The sequence below is a fragment of the Canis lupus genome, chromosome 1, assembly GCF_003254725.2.
Source record: "Canis lupus dingo isolate Sandy chromosome 1, ASM325472v2, whole genome shotgun sequence".
In the NCBI taxonomy this organism is placed as follows: domain Eukaryota; kingdom Metazoa; phylum Chordata; class Mammalia; order Carnivora; family Canidae; genus Canis; species Canis lupus.
Window position 1 is genome coordinate 47,574,735 of NC_064243.1, and position 19,379 is coordinate 47,594,113.

At 36.4% G+C, this 19,379-nt stretch overlaps 1 protein-coding gene across 2 annotated transcripts in view; it reads left to right on the forward strand.

The window, feature by feature from the left end:
• SYNJ2 (synaptojanin 2) overlaps positions 1 to 4,358 on the forward strand; it is a 98,534-nt gene extending 94,176 nt beyond the window's left edge. For both annotated transcript variants that reach the window (XM_025422628.3, XM_025422626.3), the window contains one exon: positions 806 to 4,358. In XM_025422628.3, coding sequence (XP_025278413.1) covers positions 806 to 1,543 — 738 coding nt within the window. In that variant the 3' untranslated portion in view covers positions 1,544 to 4,358. The remainder of the gene's footprint in view (positions 1 to 805) is intronic.
• The last annotated feature ends 15,021 nt before the right edge of the window (positions 4,359 to 19,379 follow it).

Genomic DNA, 19,379 nt, shown 5'->3' on the forward strand with positions numbered 1-19,379 from the left:
CCGTCTGCCACGCCTCCTTGCAAAGCAGACCCCTTTCCTCCTCCTTTTCCCTGTGCCTGCTCCATCTTTTCTTCTAAAAGCTGGGCAGAAATTGATTTATTTTCCCAGCCACCGCACAAGAGTTTCGGTGAAAGGCTGGTGGAGAAGGGATGGTTTCTGCAGTTTGTTTTCCAAAGAACCCGAGGAAATGCTGAGATGCTGATGCTTTAAGATACTAATGGTTCCCTCAGTACAAAAGCTCCCTTTTGCACCGCGTGGTGGTTTTGTTGATAGTGTTGGGTCGGAACCAAGGAGGTGACATTCCTGGGTGAAATTTGCCGTCTAGTAATTTCAAATATCAACGATTTAAGGAGCACGCTGATCCATCAGGGATTCAATTAGCTTCATGCCCCAACAACATAAGTTCCCCCCTCCCGGCATGGTACACACTGTATTTTCCAAGCTGTGGCCTCCGAGAAGATGGTTTTCAGAGGTTCACTTTTAATAAAGGGAGAGCATAACTGCATTTCCTAAGGTAACAAAGAAAAGACTTGTTTCAGAAAATTCGCTGTGTGGCCCTGATTTTAAAGTTTCTGCTCCTATTTCATTGGACCTACTGGTACTTGATAGACGGGTGTCCCTCCTGTGCCCTCTCCTTCCTGCTCACCCTCTCGCACCCCAGATATTCTCAACTCTCGAATTTGCTGGATGTCAGCTTTGACCCATCTCTGCTACCCTGCTGACACTGTCTGGGTGCTGACTCCCGCTCCCCCACCCCAGTGCCAGCTTCTGATTGACTTAGGCTCTCTGTCCTGCCTTTCCCTAGCCGGAGTCACCAGAAGGACAGTTTGGGCAGCAGACGGTCCATTTCACGATTGGGCCCCCAGAGACCAGCCTTGACGCCCCTCCTCTAGCAACCCCTCCTGTTCCCAAACCGAGGACACTTCAGCCTGGGAAGGGTGCCGAGAGGAAGCCCGCACCAGAAGAGGCCCCTCCCATGGCAGGAGCCGCCCTGCCGCCCCCCCTGGAGGTGCCACCTCCCGCACCCCAGGCCCCCCCGAGGAGGAGGAAGAAATCGGCACCCGCAGCCTTCCACCTGCAGGTGCTGCAGAGCAACAGCCAGCTCCTCCAGGCCCTCACCTGCAGCACCCCAAGCAGCGACTGGCCCCCTGCACACCTGCCCGACCAGGGTGCACTTGTGCCGCCACTTGCCAGCCTCAGTGCTTCCTCTGCCACAAGCCCCGAAACTGAGGGCCCCAGGGAGACCCAGGCAGAGGCAGCCTCCCTTCTGGGTGACTATCAGGATCCCTTCTGGAGCCTTCTCCATCACCCTAGCCTTTTGAAGAATACCTGGCTTTCCAAGAGCTCTGACCCACTGGACTCGGGGGCTCAGGGCCTGGAAAGAGCACACACGGCCCCACTGCACCCACTGCAAGTTGCTGCCTCGCCGGCCTCGGAGCTGCCCCTGGAGCACGGACAGAAAGATTTCACCGGCTGGATGGCAGTCAGTGACAAGGACAAGAGGACCGTGCTGCAGGTGTTTGACCCACTGGCAAAAACATGAGGGGGATGCTTGGAAAGCCACTCTCGTGCAGAACGTGTGCCTTCTGCCCTCAGGCATCTCTCGGCCTTCTTGGGGAGAAGCCCCAAGCCTCACCCCGCTCCCTCTCCATGGAAAGAGACCTCTGTTTAAAGGCACACTGAAAAAAAAAATCTGTACTTCTGTCACTCTTGTGTAGTTTACAGACATGGTGTCTCTTAGTCAATAGATGATCATTCAGTCACCACGATATGTTTTATTCCAGGCTCGTGCATTTCCATTTCCTTGCAGGGGCATGAGAAGCCTCTGCTTAGATTCGAGGTATGGATTTGGGGAAAGGGAATCTGGCTGATAATGTCCACGAAATTCTCTCTCTCTCGTTGGATTTTTAAATGGTTTTTCAATTTATGTGTGTATGCGGTGTTCTTTTTAGAATTTTGTTTGTATTTTGCAGATTTGGTATCACTTTTTGGTGATCCACCTGAAGGTTGATGTGTAAACTTGAAAGATGGTTGGGACCATTAAGAGCTGTACCTGGCCTACTGTGACACCAGGTTAAAAAACAAAGCCAGAGTTGAAAACAGCAAACAGATCAACCAAATGACTTGACTGTACATTCCCGTGAGCCCTTGTATTTATGTACATGTATAGTAACCTTGGTTACGTGGGAGATGGTGTCATACGCTGTTTTGGTTCTGAAGCATATACTCTTAGCTTAACCGGAGCTTAAGCTGGCTAGAGACTCCTACCTACACCACATCTTAGCTACTGCATGCCCCATAAAATGCTGCAGCCTTGAACCATGGTGTACTAGTTAAACCAGTTTTTATATACTGGCTCTTTCCTATTAAAGGAAACCTCATGGCTTCTTTCTCCCCTTACATTCCCTACTGAGTATAAGCACAAACCGTGAAAATTCTTACTGGCACGTAATACTGTCCTTATTGTTACATTATGAAGAATATTTAATTTAGCCTGGTCTGCCTGGCTCAGGATGGAAAGTATCACCTGCCTCTGTATATAGGAAATTCCAAGGCAGCAGTTTTGAGTTTGTTTATCTGTTTACTAGGTTCATTTTTTTGTCTATACATTTTTCTATACATTTGCAACACCACTTCTTGCCTCGTTGGTCCTTTAGAAAGACGTCACCATGTGATTTTACATTTTAAGAATAATGTTGTAAGGCCTAGAATCCATTTGAAGCAGATACTATATTTTTGCCAACAAGAAATCCACTGGTGAAATCTTAGTTTGCCACATACCATATTTAGTTTTTAGTGTCATAGAATCATATAGCAGCAACTCTGTATTATCCATAATGTGACCAGAGAATTCCTGCACTAAATGCTAATGGTTAGGGTGACAGTCATCATCCTGCCTGGGCAGGATACCACTCTCTTTTTACCTCTGGGATTTCAGAATTATTTCTCCTTGCCACTGTTAAGATATACTGCAGATTATTAAAATCTGGCACTCAAAAAAAACCACAACATGTATCACATTTCATTTGAAAACTGATAAAAAGATATTAGTGACCCACAGGGATGAACATATGTAGTCAACCAGTCTTAAAAAGATGGAGTTGATGGCCTTAGCTGATGAGGATCCTTTCTGTAAGTAAGGACTTTATATCCTGTTTACCTCTCTAACAAACATGAGTAAACAACATCATTCTTGAAGAGTTAGCAGAAGAAAGAATGCAAGATGGGTAAACGGCTTGGAGAAGTTAAATAATTTGCCAGGATTCACATTGCTATTGAGGGTTCAATTGGGAATGGAATCAGAGATTTCATAATTCAAATGTTCTTTCCTCTGTCACTTCTTTTTCCCACCAAAAAGGAAGTGAATTTGAAAGTAGATATGTATAACACAACAGTTGCTTGCAAAGCTGGAAATAGGCCTAATTTTCAGGTTTCTTCTTTGTTCTAGATGCAAATAGCCAACAAATGGGATAGTGAATGGAAGTTTAATTAAGAAAGGTGCTCATCACACAGGTAGCTCTTAAGAATCTGACATTAAGTATTTTTTTTTTTGACATTAAGTATTAATACAGAATTGTGTTGACCTCGGAGGGCAGATCACAATAAGAATTCAAAGTAGTTTAAGATAAAGAATCGAACAAATATTTGAGTGGGGATGTTCATATTTAGTAAACTCCTAGACTGGATTTTGAGAGGATCATATGTAAGTTTCACACACCAATATACTCTTTAAAAAGCCGATTGAAATTGCCTTATTTAATTTCTTGATCAGAGCTTTACTGAGTTGGCAAGTTTCCTAGGTTAGCAGCAGAGTTGGTTAAATATTCTGGACAATGAGCAGCTGCCATACTGGGGATTCCATTCTGTGGGTTTTTTATTTTTGGTTTTTCTGTGTGCCCCCCCCTCCCCAGACCCCCACCCTACTTGCAATTTCTTTCATTACCATTCTGTAAGACAGGACATACAGTTCACTGTGGAGAATTTGAGGCACACAGCTTTACAATTCAACATTGTCTCTAGGACCCCAATTATATTCCCTTTAACAACAAAATCTCCGACTTCTTGCCTATTTTAAAAAATTTGTTCCAATAAATGACTGAAATTAGGACATCTGCTCAAGCAATTCCTGTAAAAGTTAAAAGTTGTTGAATTTCAAGACACGATGGAATTCTCCAGATGTAGAAGTACAAGCAAAGTAATGCATTAAAAATGTTTGCTTTATAATAATTTTATCAGAAAGCTACAAAAATTATTTATTGGCTGACTAGCAATTAAAACCCTGTGATGTTTATTTGAAGTGATAATTTGTACTGCAATTGTAAAAAAATGCCTATTAAATATTTTGTCTTTTTTTTTAATTTGGTTTCTTTCTGGATATGAAAGAATATTGGAATACCTTCTCTATCATGCTTTCTATTCTGGATAAAACGTGGTTATTAGTTATTCCTCTGAGTTTGGGTTTTGGGTTTTTTATAAATGGCAAAAGTGAGGGCCAACATCATCTTGCCGAGGGATAGTTACATAACGTTAAATAACAAACCATTGCTCTTGCTTCCTTTAATTAGTTTTTCTCAAGGGGTATTTCAATTTTATTGGCACTTTCAAATTACAATGAGATTTATATAGCCTTTCTATTTTTTTTTCCTGTTGATTTAAAAAATATTTGTCATTAACTTAAACCTTACGCCTTTTTAATTTTGTTTTAATTCCTTTTTTTTTTTTTTTTAAGATTTTATTTATTCATGAGACACACAGAGAGAGGCAGAGACACAGGCAGAGGGAGAAGCAGGCTCCATGCAGGGAGCCCAACGTGAGACTCCAGGATCACACCCTGAGCCGAAGGCACGCGCTAAACCGCTGAGCCACCCAGGGATTCCCCCTTTTCTTAATTTCTTAATTAAAAGTGCTAGATTCCATTATTTTCTCCTGATTATAGCCTTAACTGTGCCCCGTGTATTTTGGCATAAAATATTCTCTTTCTCATTACTTTCAAGATTAATTTGCTTTTATTTTCTCCTTCATCCAAGGGAGACCAATTTTCTAATAGTTAAGGGTTTATTTGGCATTTAAAAATCGTTTACTACTATCGTATTTTTTGGATTATGACCTGAGAATATGGACTAGATAAACCTTTTTTTAAAAAAAATAAAGCTACTTTTAAAAATTAAGGTTTGCTCTGTTGGTCAAATGCAGGATTGATTTTTAAAGTGTGTTCAATATAGAATAAAAAAATTTTTTTAGTCGTAGGGTACAAAACTGTGTGTGAGAGAGCGCAAGAGTGAGATTTGATATATCAATTCTGCCTATACCCCAAATGGAACAGGTCTTTCTAATAAGGCAGATTTAGGGAAGGGGGTATAAGGTACATAGTTCTCCAGTGCAACGGCCTCCCACCTTCCATTATTCTTACCAAAATTCATCAGGTTTTGGTGAATTAATGCTTCTCAGTTTGTTTAAGTCTTTTGGTCAATCTCTATACATGTTGAATAATTGCCTTTACTGATTTTGACTAGTTGAATAGATGCCGCTCTGAGAGATACCCCTGTCCTCATCCTGCCGTTCCAGAGCTGCTACCCCTGAGCAGTCTATTCTGTGCCACTGGATTACTTGTTAGTCTCTGTGCCAGTACTACATTGCCAGTACTTACTAATTTTTCTTAAGTCTTCATTCTATTTAACTTTGGTATCTGGTAAAACAGTCCTCATACCTCATTATTTTTCTTAAGAGAATATTGGCTATTCTTGATTCTTTGAAATTGCATGTAAATTTTGGAAGCAATTTATCAATTCCATTAAAAAAAAAAACCCTATTGGAATTGTTTAATGGGAATGCATGGAATAGAATAGACCTCTTTACAATATTGACTTTTTAATCTAAGAGCATAATATATTTCTTCATTTAAGGATTTTGTCATTTCACAAAGTTTTAAACATTATTTCTAAATATATATGAAATCAAAGAGAATAGTTTGAACCCTCATATGTCCATCACCAAGATTTAATAGTAATTAATATTTTACTGTATTTGCTTTATATTTTTCCTTTAAAATACTTTAAAGGAGGAATTCTGCTTTGGTGACATTTGATTCCTATTGTAAATACTTCCAATATGTATCTCTAAATAACACTTTTTAAAAAGATTTCTCTGAGAGAGAGAGAGAGCACACAAGCAGGGGGGAGAGGTAGAAGGAAAGGGAGAAGCAGACTCCCTGCTAAGCAGGTAGCCCAATGCGGGGCTTAATCCCAGGACCCTGAGATCATGACCTGACAGACACTTAATTGAGCCACCCAGGCACCCCTCTAAACATTTTTATAACCTTAATACTATATCTACAATTCTTTAAATTCATTTGCTATTTTTTGTTGGTACACTTAAATATGAGTTTTTTGTGTATGGACTGCAAAAATCTTGTTAAACTCTAAATTCTAACTATTTACTGTATTTTGGTATGCCTACTACACCATCCATATACCATACTGTATCATACCATTATAAGATATGCCATATGTATGCTATTAAGAAGGTGCTATGGCTTGAATATTTGTGCTGCCTCCAAATTCATATGTTGCAATCTTAACCCCCAGAGATGGTATTAGGAAGGTGAGTATTAGGATGGTGTTAGGAAGTGAGGCCTTTGGAAGGGGCTCAGGTCATGAGGGAGGAGCCTTTGCATTTATGATCAGACTTCTTATAAAAGAGACCTCACCGAGACCTCTTGCCCTCTCCACATGTGAGGACACAGCATGAAGATGCCAGTTATGAGCTGGGAAAAGGACTTCCACCAGAATGTGCCCACGTTGGTACCACGATCATGGACATACAGCTTCCAGAACTGTGAGAAATAGGTGTTTATTGTTCATAAGCCACCCCAGTCTGTGGTGTTTTGGTACAGCAGCCCAGACTAAGACAGGCTTCCAACTTAATTATGATTCTTCATTTATTGAAAGATGCAGTCCAATTACAGCGATGTTAAAATAATTTTAATGTGTCTTAAAACTGATAAAATAAGATCTCTGTATATTCTTTTGCATTTTCTATGTAGAAAAGTGTATCCTCTGCAAACAAGTTATGTTTATCGCTTTTCCATGCCTTTGCCTTGTATACATTTTTCTTGCCTTATGGAGTTGACTAGAACATTTAATTTAGTACAATGTTAAAAAAAAGTTGGTGACAGGCATTTTCCTCAAATTAATATTTTTGCCATTAAGTATAATGTCTATTGTTTTTTGTTCTTTAGACACCTTTATTAGGCTAAGGAAATTCTCTTCTTGGATCACTAAATTTATCTTTTTCATGAATAGGTGAATTTTATCAGACATGTTTAACATGTATAGAAATTATTATGATTTTCCCCTTTTAGTTCATTAATATGGTAATTTTATTGATCAATTTTCCAATACCAGACAACCTTGCATTCTTGGTATAAATCCAACTTGGACAGATCATGTTGTCTTTTAAACTATTACTGGATTTAGATTGTCAATATTTTTGTCTAGGACTTTTGCAACTATGTTTGTAATTGAGATTCTCTTTTTTGTACTGTCCTTGTTATCAGTTACACTAACCTTTAAGTTGTCCTTGTTATCAGTTACACTAACCTTTAAGTTGGGGACTATGATCTATTAACTGGAAGAATTAAATATTGAAATTACTTTCTCCTTAAATTTTTGGTAGAGTTCACCAGTAAAGTCAACTGGGTCTATAATTTTTTCATGAGAAGATTTTTAAAAAATCATTGATTCTGTTTCTGTAATAGTCATAGGACTAGTTCTTACTTCACAGACAAGTTCTCTACATCATGGATAAGTTGGGTAAGTTATATTTTTCTTGGAATTTTTTATTTCATCTAAAATTTAATAATACTGACCTAAAAGTATTCACAATATCCTCTCTTAGTGTTTACATTATAGTGATAACTCCTTTTGATTTTAATACTGGTAAATTATGCCTTTTTCTCTTAACTGGTTTCACTAGAGATTTGTCAATTTATTAGCCTTTTCAATGAATCACCTAGTTTTTTTGAGACTCTATTTGTTTTCTATTTAACAGGTTTGTCTTTTTAAATTCCTTCTATTTTTTAAATTTTATTTTGCTGTTCATTTTTCTAATTTCTTGAGATCTAGCTCATTCAACCATTTGGTCAAATTTGAAAAGAATTCATATTCTCCATCCCTTAGGGACTGTGCTCTAAACATTTCAGTAGGTCAAGTCTAGAAAGCATGTAGTTCAAATCTTATATTCTCCCCCTTGCTTTTTGGTTTATTCCATCAGTACTAAGAACCATGTTAATATCTCCCATAGTGTCTATTCTTGTAGTTTTCTCCATTTTTGCATTATATAATTTTAGGTCAAATACATTTATATACAATTAAAATTCACTATTTTCCTGGTGAATTTAATCTTTTTAAACTATGAAATGGCCCTTTTTTTCCTCTAATAACTTTCGTCCTAAAGTATGTTTTACCTGATATAGTTACATCATCTTCCTTTTGGTATTTGCATGACATGCTTTTTTCCATCTTTTAAATTTTGAACCTCTCTGTGCCCTCATGCTTCAGATGGGCCTATTATAAATAGCATACAATAGAATGTTGTTTTCTTAGCTAGCCTGACATATTTATCTTTTAACTGTAATATTCTGTCCATTTACATTTAACATAATAATTGCTACATTTGGGTTTAAATTTTACCATGTTGTCTATACTTTTTCTGTGTACTATCTGTTCTTTGTTTCTTTTCCTCTCCTTCTATGCCTTTGTTTGGATTTTTATCATGCCTTTTTTTCTTCTAATTTATGTGATTGTATCCTATTTTTATTGGTTATCTTAAAAACTACAACATGAGGGGATCCCTGGGTGGCTTAGCTGTTTAGCGCACCTGCCTTTGGCCCAGGGCACGATTCTGGAGTCCTGGGATCAAGTCCTGCGTTGGGCTCCCTGCATGGAGCCTGCTTCTCCCTTTGCCTGTGTCTCTGCCTCTCTCTCTGTATGTCTATCATGAATAAATAAATAAAATATTTTTTAAAAAATTATCTTAAAAAACTACAACATGGGCCATTAAAATCTCCAAGTCTAATGTTAACTATTACTTTACCTTCCTCTTGAATAAGGCAGTAACTTTTGGAACACATTAACTCCATATATAACATTGCAAATATAGTTGCTGTGTATTTTAATTTTACCTCCTTTAATACCCACTCAGGTCATTATTATTGTTTTATACAATCAATTTTTATTTAGTTTACTCAAATAGTTGCCTCTTTTCTCACCCTGCATCTCTTCTTGAATCTTAGCACGTCTGCCTGAATCATTTTTCTATCTGAAGTACATCCTTTAAATTTCCATTACTGAAAGTCTGTTGGTGGTAAACTGTTTTAATATATATGAAATATCCATTTCATCTTAATATGTTCAATGTCTTATCACTTTTACTGAATGTATAATTCTAGAGTGGGAGTGGTTTTCTTTCAGCACACTGACAATACCATTGCAATGTTTTCTGGCTTCCACTGACTAATGACTTAGCAATCTTAAATGTTATTCCTCTAAACTTTTTTCCTCTTGTCGTGGACTTTCTGCAGTTCTTTGTGCTGTTTATAGATGAGACTATTTTTATTTGCTCTACTTTGGATTTGTTAAACTTCTGGAATCTGGGTTGGGTCCTTCATCAGTTCTGGAAACTTTTCAACCATTCTCTCTTCAAATACTGCCTCTGGGACATTCTTTCTCTCCTTTCTTTCTGGGACTCTAACAAAACTATGATGGAATTTGTTATCTTTTAATTTGCCTATATCCTTAGCTTCTCTGTATTTTCCATCTTTTGTTCCTGCTGAATTCTGGATAATTTTTCTGACCTCTCTTCCAGTTCACTAATTTTCTTTTGTTGTATCTAATGTAATTTTTGCTTTCCTTTTTAGAGGCTGTCTTTGGTACTTTCTAAAATTTAAGACATTATATAGTTTCCTATTTCTAGAAAAATTTCAACCTTGTATTCATAAGAAAAATATCAAGGATAGTTATTTTTTTAAGATTTTACTTATTCATGAGAGAGAGAGAGAGGCAGAGACACAGGCAGAGGGAGAAGCAGGCTCCATGCAGAGAGCCCAACATGGGATTCGATCCCGGGCCTCCAGAATCAGGCCCTGGGCTGAAGGGCAGTGCTAAACCGCTGAGCCACCCGCGCTGCCCCAAAGATAGTTACTTTATTAGCTCTAGCTGATAATTCCAATATTTCAAAAGTTTTTGGAGAGAGTATTTTTCTATTTGTTCCCATTTGTGGTATCTTATTTCCTTGTATGTCAGTGATCTTTGCTTACTGATTATGCCATTTGGAAAAGTATTTGTAGGAGTAATTTAAGGGCTGGTGTGAATGTGTCTTTCTCCTTTCTCCCAGACAATACCAGTCCAATTTCTTGATTCAAATTGTAGGTTTGCAATTCCCTGGACCACTCAAGATTCATGAACACAGGATGTTTACTTCCAGGTCACCCTTATTGCATATAATAGCCCTTTGCAGTTCCAGTTTAATGAATGTGTTGGATTATCAGACTCCTAATCTTTGACTTCTATCACCTTTGCCTTGCAGATTTGTCAAAACCACAGCTCAATCTCTGTTGTTCGTTTGGGCTCTACAAATGACCACAGAGTGGTCTCCTTAACCAAGATGCCCAGTTAAGGAGAGCAAAAGGGATCAGAAATACAATCCCTGCTCTATGTCACAAGCCAAGTGCTGGAGGAAGAGGTGTCTTTTAAAAATTATCTGGCCACAAGGAACCTTTTTTGTAATTACCTGGGCAGAGGGGCTGCCAGATATGCCAGTGGCATCCTTGCCTCAACCAAAAGTAGTTTCAACTGCTTGTTTCCTCTCTGGTTTCTTGCCTTTTCCTACATTTTTGTCAATAATTTTTTTGTTAGCACTTTGATCAGTTAAAAACATTTCATAGAGATTTATTGGTTGTCCTCACTGGGAGCTGGTTCCAAATTATCTAGCCTATTACTGAAAGAAGAAGTTAATAGTTAATTTTTAAGATTACTTTTTCACTGATATTTTAATTTAGCTTTGTTCTTCTAAGATATACTCTAGCTTATGTATGCTGCAATAACTTGAATAATAGTGGCTATGATTTGAATTTTGACTTCTATAAAGCCTCTTGTTCAGAATTGTGTATCAAAATAATAAATACTCATAAAAATTAAGCATTACAGAAAAATATAAAAAGCTAAAAATTTTCCCAAAATCTATCCAGAAATAATTATCATTATTTATTATTCTAGAAAATTTTCTATGTACAGTAATATCAGATTAATTTTTAAAAATATTTTATTTATTTATTCATGAGACAGAGAGAGGCACAGACAGAGACCAAGGGAGAAACAGGCTCCACGCAGGAAGCCCAATGCGGGACTTGATCCTGGCACTCCGGGATCACACCCTGAGCTGAAGGCAGACGCTCAACCACTAAGCCACCCAGGCATCCCAATCAGATTAATATTTTAACATCACACTATATGTCATTGTATAGTAAGTAATAAACTTAATTTACTTGAAATTAAACTAAGAGGATCAAACTACAAGAGCTTATTAACAATATTTCCTGAGTTCCTTAGGCTTGAGCATGTTGCTCCATTACCTCTATAACCATTTCAAGGGCAATTTAGTCCTTGAGTACACAATTCTTTCCAACCTTGCTGTTTTCTAACATGAGGGTTTTTTCTTTTTTGTCTTTAGGATATTTGTTTGCAGTTTAACGTGCAGTATTTTCATCCATTTTTTCTTCATAATCCTGAATTTAAACAATACGCAGATTTATCAGAAGATAAATCCCTATTTATTGCCTGAGTGTTTATTGTCCCTATTGCCTGAGTTTATGTTGGCAATGTAAATCATAAGCTTGTAGGGCATGTAAATTTGCTTTTATAGTTAGATAATGCCTTTTTAGCTATTCTAATTGTCTTATTTTCCTTCCGTATCTATTGTGGTTCTGCATCCATCAAGCCATCACTCTATTAAGAGGATTTTCATCCATTTCTCTTTCATCCATGTTAAAGATAACATGGTCTCTCTTCTGTAATTGCATTGATTTGGTTTTCATTTTATTTCCATATCTATACCTTTTTTCCCTGGATGTCACTTTTTGCTGTTGTTCAGGGATTATGTTTCCTTTTAGAATTGAACCTTCAGCTATCTTTATATACTTGCTTGTATTGCTTCATTATGTTTAAGTGTCATGTAATTTCTTTTCATCTTAGGCATAATAAACTTCATCTAGATACATTTGATCTAATAAATGGAGGGTGAACTCTTCTGAAAAACCCTCCCTCCTTATCTTGGCCATCCATGTTTGACATTACCACTCATTCTCTCCTTTATTTGAAGGTGAGAAGGGGCAAGTGTTGCCCTAACAACACAGCTGGGGTGAGTCCTATACTATCTTTGTTAGAAGATCTCACCTCTTGTCCTTCTTTTGAGGGTTTGTTACTATACTAGGGTCTACTTCATTTAGAGTGATTATACCTTATTTCCATGAGGGCTTCAGAAAATAGCCTATTTTGGTTTTTGAGTTTTTTAACATCTTCAATGATAGATGAGGTTTCCAAGCTCAAGGCTTTTTAACTTTGCTTTAGCACCTTGTTCCCTCTCTTTTTCCACAAAATACAGAAATATCATCAAAATTCTCAAGATTGTATTGATTAACCTTCTTCCTTAGTATCACTTATTTTTCTTAATCACTGGTTTTCAGTTCTTTCATTTTTTTGTTTGCTGAAGTATTTTTTCCTACTTCCCCTTTTTTCTGTCTTATTTTCTCCCTTCAGTTAGGTATTGAGGAAGAGAAATTCTAAAATCAGCTTGAAAGTCCTAGACTATTAGTCCTAGACTGTCAGTTTTAAAGTTAATGATGTGTGAAATATTTTATGAAGATATTGCAACAAATATGCATAGATTTTAAAATCAAAACCATATTTAACCTTCGCCCTCAATGGTTTTGAGACTTGGCACCAGATTTATGATTACTTTAATGCTTTGTTTTCCTATCTCTAAAATATGGCTAATAAAGCTATTTTATATAAAATCACCAAAAAGTGGTACACCCAAAAGTCTAGTTACCATCCAACCACCCTACAATTTACCCCTTTCATCCACTCACCCCTCTAGAAACCCCCTCTGGAAACTACCAACTGTTTTCTGTATGTGAGTTTGTTTTCATTTTGTTTTTTTTATATTTCACATACAAATGAAATCACAAAGTATTTGTCTTTCTTCTCCTCACTCATTTCACTTAGTCTAATACCCACTAGGTCTATTCATGTTTTCACAATGGCAAGATTTCATTCTTTTTTATGGCCAAGAAGTATTCCAGTGTGTATATATATGTGTTTGTGTGTACACATCTTCTCTATCCATTCATCTGTCACTGGATATTGGTTGTTTCCATATATTGGCTATTGTAAGTAAGGTTGCAGTGAACATAAAGGTACGCATATCTTTTTGAATTAGTGTTATCTCATTCTTCAGATAAATACCCAGTAGTGGAGTAGCTGGATCATACATTAGTTCAATTCTTAAGTTTTTAAGGAATCTCCATACTGTTTACCATACTGGCTGCACCAATTTACAATCCTACCAGCAATGTACAAGTGTTCCTTTCCTTCCATATCCTCTCCAACACCTGTTATTTGTCTTTTTTTTTTTAACTTTATTAAAGTGATCTCTACACCCAACACAAGGCTTGAACTCACAACCCAAGATCAAGAGTTGCATGCTCTTCTGATTGAGCCAGCCAGGCACCCCATCTTTTTGATAATAGCCACTCTTATAGATATGAGGTGATAATCTAATTGTGATTTTGATTTGCATTTCCCTAATAATTAGTTATGTTGGAACATTTTTTCATGTGCCTATGGTCCATTTGTATGTCTTCTTTAGAAAAATGTTCAGATCCTTTGCCCATTTTAAAATTGGTTTGTTTTGTTGTTGAGTTGTATGGTTATTTTGGATATTGACCCCTATCAGATGTATGGCTGCAATTATCATCTCCTATTCAGTAAGTTGCCTTTTCATTTTGGGATTGCTTTGGCGAGTCAGGATCTTTTATGGTAATTTTAGAATTTTTTTCTAGTTCTGTGAAATATGCCATTGGAATTTTGATAGGAAATGGATTAAATCTACCTCATATTCTTATGTAAAGCAACACTTGGTATACAAGAACTCAGTAAATGTTCACTGAATTACAGTTCTATTTTATTATTAAAATGAGAAGCCAACTAGGAAGTTACTATATTCCAGGCCAAATGTGAAAACCTAAACTGAAGACTGTGCCAGTCAAAATGGAAAAGGATTCTGGTATTTTTTGAGACTAGACACCTTTTGGTAGTTAATCATATATGGGAAAGAAGGGTCAAAACAACTGAAAAGAGTCCTGTTTGAAGGAATATAATGAATTGTTTGAAATAGAAGAAATGGACTTGAGGATAAACAGAATATACAATTCTTAGGCTTTCAAATGTTTAAAATTCTTTTAATAAAATTAATTTCAGCTCTATTGAGATATAGTTGACATATAAAACTAAAATAAAATATACTTGTGATCTGATATAAATACATGTGAAAGGATTTTCCCCATCTAGTTAACACATTTATCACCTCATATATCATTTGTATGTGTATGTGAGAATATTGAAATTTAACTCATAGCAAATTTGAATTATATATTACAGTGTTGTCAATTATAGTCACTGTTTTACAGTAGATCCTCAGACCTTATTCACCTTATAGCTGAAAGTATGTATATTTTTTTTAATAGCTGAAAGTTTGTACCCTTTTACCAACCTCTTCCTATTTCCTCCTTTAGCCCCTGGCAAACCACTTTTCTACTGTTTCTGAGTTTTACTTTTTTCTTTCTTTCTTTCTTTCTTTCTTTCTTTTTTTTTTTTTTTTTTTTAAAGATCCACATATAAGTGATACCATAGGCCATTTGTGTTTTCCTGGCTGGCTTACTTCAGTTAGCATAATGCCCTCAAGTTCCACCCATGTTGTCACAAATGGCAGGATTTCCTCTTTTCTTATGGCTGAATAATATTCCATCATATGTATATACCAAATCTTTATTCATATGTTAATAGACACTTTAGTTGTCTCCTTATCTTACCTATTGTGAGTAATGCTGTAATAAACATGGGAGTGCAGATACCTCTTCAATATCCTGTTTTCACTTCCTTTGGATATTTACGCAGAAATGAGATTGCTGGGTCATATGGTAGTTTTCTTTTCAGTGGCCACATAATTTACATTCCAGCCAACAGTGCACAAGTGTTCCATTTCCTCTACATCCTTGCCAACACTTGCTATCTCTCATCTCTTCATGTTAACCATCCTATAATCATGAAAGGATATTTGATTGTGGTTTTTATTTGAATTTGATTTGAGCTGATGACTAATGATATTGAGCACCTTTTCATATACCTGTCAGTCATTCATGTTTTCCTTGGAAAAATACCCATTTTAAAGTCAAATTGATATTTACTATTAAGTTGTATGCATTCTTTATATATTTTAGATATTAACCCCATATCAAGTTTATGATTTGCAAATATTTCCTCCCATTCCGTAGGCTGCCTTTTCATTTAGTTGATGGTTCCTTTGCTGTGCAGAAGCCTTTGGTTTAATGTGCCAGTTGGTTTTTGTTTTGCTTCTGTTGCCTTTGTTTTTGGCATCAAATCCAAAAAATCATTGCCAAGATTAATGTTAAGATGGTTATCAGCTATATTTCCTTCTAGGAGTTTTATGGTTTAAGGTTCAAGTCTTTATTTTGAGTTGATTTTTGTGTATGGTGTAGATAGTGGTTCAGTTCCATTCTTTTGCATGTGGCTGTCCAATTTTCCCATCACTCATTGAAGAGACTATCCTTTCCCAACAATATATTCTTGGCTTCTTTTCCATAAATTGACCATATATGTACAGCTTTATTTCTGGGCTCCCTATTCTATTATCTATTGTCTTTTTATCCCAATATCATGCTGTTTTGGTTACTACAGCTTTGTAACATAGTTTGAAATCAGGAAGTGTGCTGCCTTGTTTCTTTTTCTCAAAATTGCTTTTGCTCTTTGGGGTCTTTTCTAGTTCCACAAGAATTTTAGGATTGTTTCTTCTAGTTCTGAGGGGGAAAATGCCATTTGAATTTTGATGGGGACTGCACTGAAACTGTAGGTTGCTTTGGATAGTAAGGACATTTTAATAATACTAAGTCTTCCAGCACATAAGCATGGAATATCTTTCATTTATTGTGTCTATTTCTTACATCAATGTCCTACAGTTTTTAGTGTACAGATCTTTCACCTCCTTGTTTAAATTTAGTCCTTAGTTATTTTTTGATGCAATTGTGAATGGGATTGTTTTCTTAAATTCTAATAGTTTATTGATGTATAGAAACCTGATTTTTTTGTATATTGATTTTGTATCCTGCAACTTTACTGAATTAATTTATAAGTTTTTTTGGTAAAGTCCTTATAGAGTTTTCTAAATAAAATGTTGTCTGCCAATAGAAACAGTTTTACTTCTTCCTTTACAATTCAGATTACTTTTTTCTTGCCTAAGCACTCTGGTTAGGCCATCCAATCCTATGCTGAATAAAAAGTGGCAAGAAAACGTGGCAAGAGTGTGGGCACTCTTGTTCCTGATCTTAGAGGAAATGATTTCAGCTTTTCACGATGTTATCTTTGGGGTTGTCATATTAAGGTGAGGTATGTTCCCTCTATAGCCACATTGTTGAGAGTTTTTATCATGAATTGTCAAATTTTTTGAATGCTTTTTCTTCATTTTGTCAGTGTGGTATACCACATTGATTGATTTGCAGATGTTGAACCATCTCAAATCCTTGGAATAAATTCCACTTGATCATGGTGTATGATCTTTCTATTATACTGTTGAATTCAGTTGGCTAATATATTTTGCAGAGCATTTTTACATCTATTTCATCAGGGATGTGGTTCTTGTCAGGTTTTACTTCAGGGTAATGCTGGCCTCATGAATTTGGAAGTATTCCCTCTTCTACTTTTTGGAAGAGTTTGAGAGGGATTAGTATTAATTCTTCTTTAAATATTTGGTAGATTCATCAAAGAAATGATCTGGTCCAGGACTTTTCTTTATTGGATTTTTTTTTTGACTACTGATTCAATCTCCTTACTAGTAATTGGACTGTGCAGATTTTCTATTCCTTCACAATTCAGTTATGGTAGATTATATGTCTAGGATTTTATCTGTTTCTTCTGGGTTGTCCACTTTATTCATAAATATTGTTCCTATTAGTCTCATGATTCTCAGTATTTGTGTTGTTAGTTGTAATGTCTTTCACTCCTTTTTTTTTTTTTTTTTTTTAAGTTCCAAAAAAGGCTTTATTACTTAGAGGGGAGGGGTTCAGTCCTTCTTGGCTGCCACTTTTCTTATAGTTTCCAGGATGTTGCTCAGCTCGTCTCTTCTTGGCATGGATGTATGTTCCCACCCTTTTCTTGATGAACCTGAGGGCCCATTTGTCCTTGGAGACTGAGCAGCTCCATAGTATGTAGTGATGCCACACACTTCTCAGATGTTCCACATGAACTTGGTGTGCGCCTGTAGCAGTGGTTGTGTCTCAGCTTGCTCACATTTACTTTGTGGAGCTTGTTGAGGCTGTAAGGTAGCACAGAGCCATGGCTGCTGCTCTTCAATAGAGGGCTATTCAAGGGCCTCCTCTTTCATTTCTAATTTTATTTGGGTCCTCTCCGTTTTGTTTATCTTGGGTAGGGTAGCTAGTTTGTTTTACCTTTTCAAAATCCAGCTCAGATTCACTGATATTTTCTATTATTTTTCATGGACCCCAACGTGGTGCTTGAACTCATGAACCTGAGAACAAGACCCAAGTTGATATCGAGTCAGACACTTAACCAACTGAGCCACCCAGGTACCCCTCTATTATCTTTTGAGAATCTATTTCATGTATTTCCATTGTGATTTTTCTTTCCTTTACTAACTTTGGGCATAGTTGGGTGTTTTTTTCTGGTTACTTAAGACAAAGTTAGGTTGTTTGAAATCTTTTTTTCTTAGTTGTAGGCATTTGTTGCTGTAAACTTCCCTCTTAGAAATGGTTTTGCTACATTCCTTAAGTTTTGGTATGTTGTATTTCCATTTTGATTTGTCTCAAGGTATTTTTTATTTTTATTTTTTTCTTTAACCCATTGCTTATTCAGCTGCATGTTTAATCTCCACATATTTGTGAATTTTCCAGTTTCCTTCTTTTCATTGATTTCTAGTTTCACACCACTGTGGTCAGTAAAGATGCTTGATAGATTTCAGTCTTCTTAAATTTATTGACTTGTTTTGTGGCCTAATGTATCATCTATCCTGGAGAATGTTCTACATGCACTTGAGAACAATGCGTATTCTGCTACCGTTGGATGGAATGTTCTGTAATTATCTATTAAGTCCGTCTGGCCTGATGTCATTTAAGTCCAATGTTTATTAATTTCTGTCTGGATGATGTATACATTATTGAAAAGCAGGGTACTGAAGTTCCTATTACCGGGTTTTTTACTCTTCAGGTGTGTTAATATTTGTTTCATATATTTACATGCTATGTTGGGTATGCAAATATTTACAAATATATGTTTTTGGATTGACCCTTTTATTATATAACTTTCTTTTTGTACATTTCTTTTATTGGAGTTCAATTTGCCAACATATAGCATAACATCCAGTGCTCATCCCGTCAAGTTGTCCCTAATTACAGTCTTTGGCTTTAAGTCTATTTTTTTGTCTAATATAAAAAAAAGCTACTCCTGCTTTCTGGTTTCCATTTGTATCAAATATCTCCATCTTGGGATCCATGGGTGGCTCAGCCAGTTTAGTGCCTGCCTTTGGCCCAGGGCATGGTCCTGGAGTTCCGGGATCGAGTCCCATGTCAGGCTCCCTGCATGGAGCCTGCTTCTCCCTCTGCCTGTGTCTCTGCCTCTCTCTCTCTCTCTGTCTCTCATGAATAAATAAAATCTTAAAAAAAAATCTCTATCTCTTCACTTGCAGTCTGTGAGTGTCTTATAGGCAGCTATAGTTTGGTTTTATTAAATATACTCAGTGACTCTGTCTTTTGCTTGGAGAATTCAGTCCATTTACATTTAAAGTAATGGTTAATAAAATGGCAACAGTAAGTCCATGTCTAATTGTTTTCCTTTCTCTGTTATATATTTAAGTTTTTGCATTCAGATTACTATGAAGTTTACATAAAACATTTGTTATTTTAAACTAAGTTCAAATGTCTACTAAAGCTATTTTTACACCCATTTTGCTTTTGATGTCACAAATTACATATTCAGATCTTGTATATCCATTAACAAATTGTAGTTTAGTACTTTTGC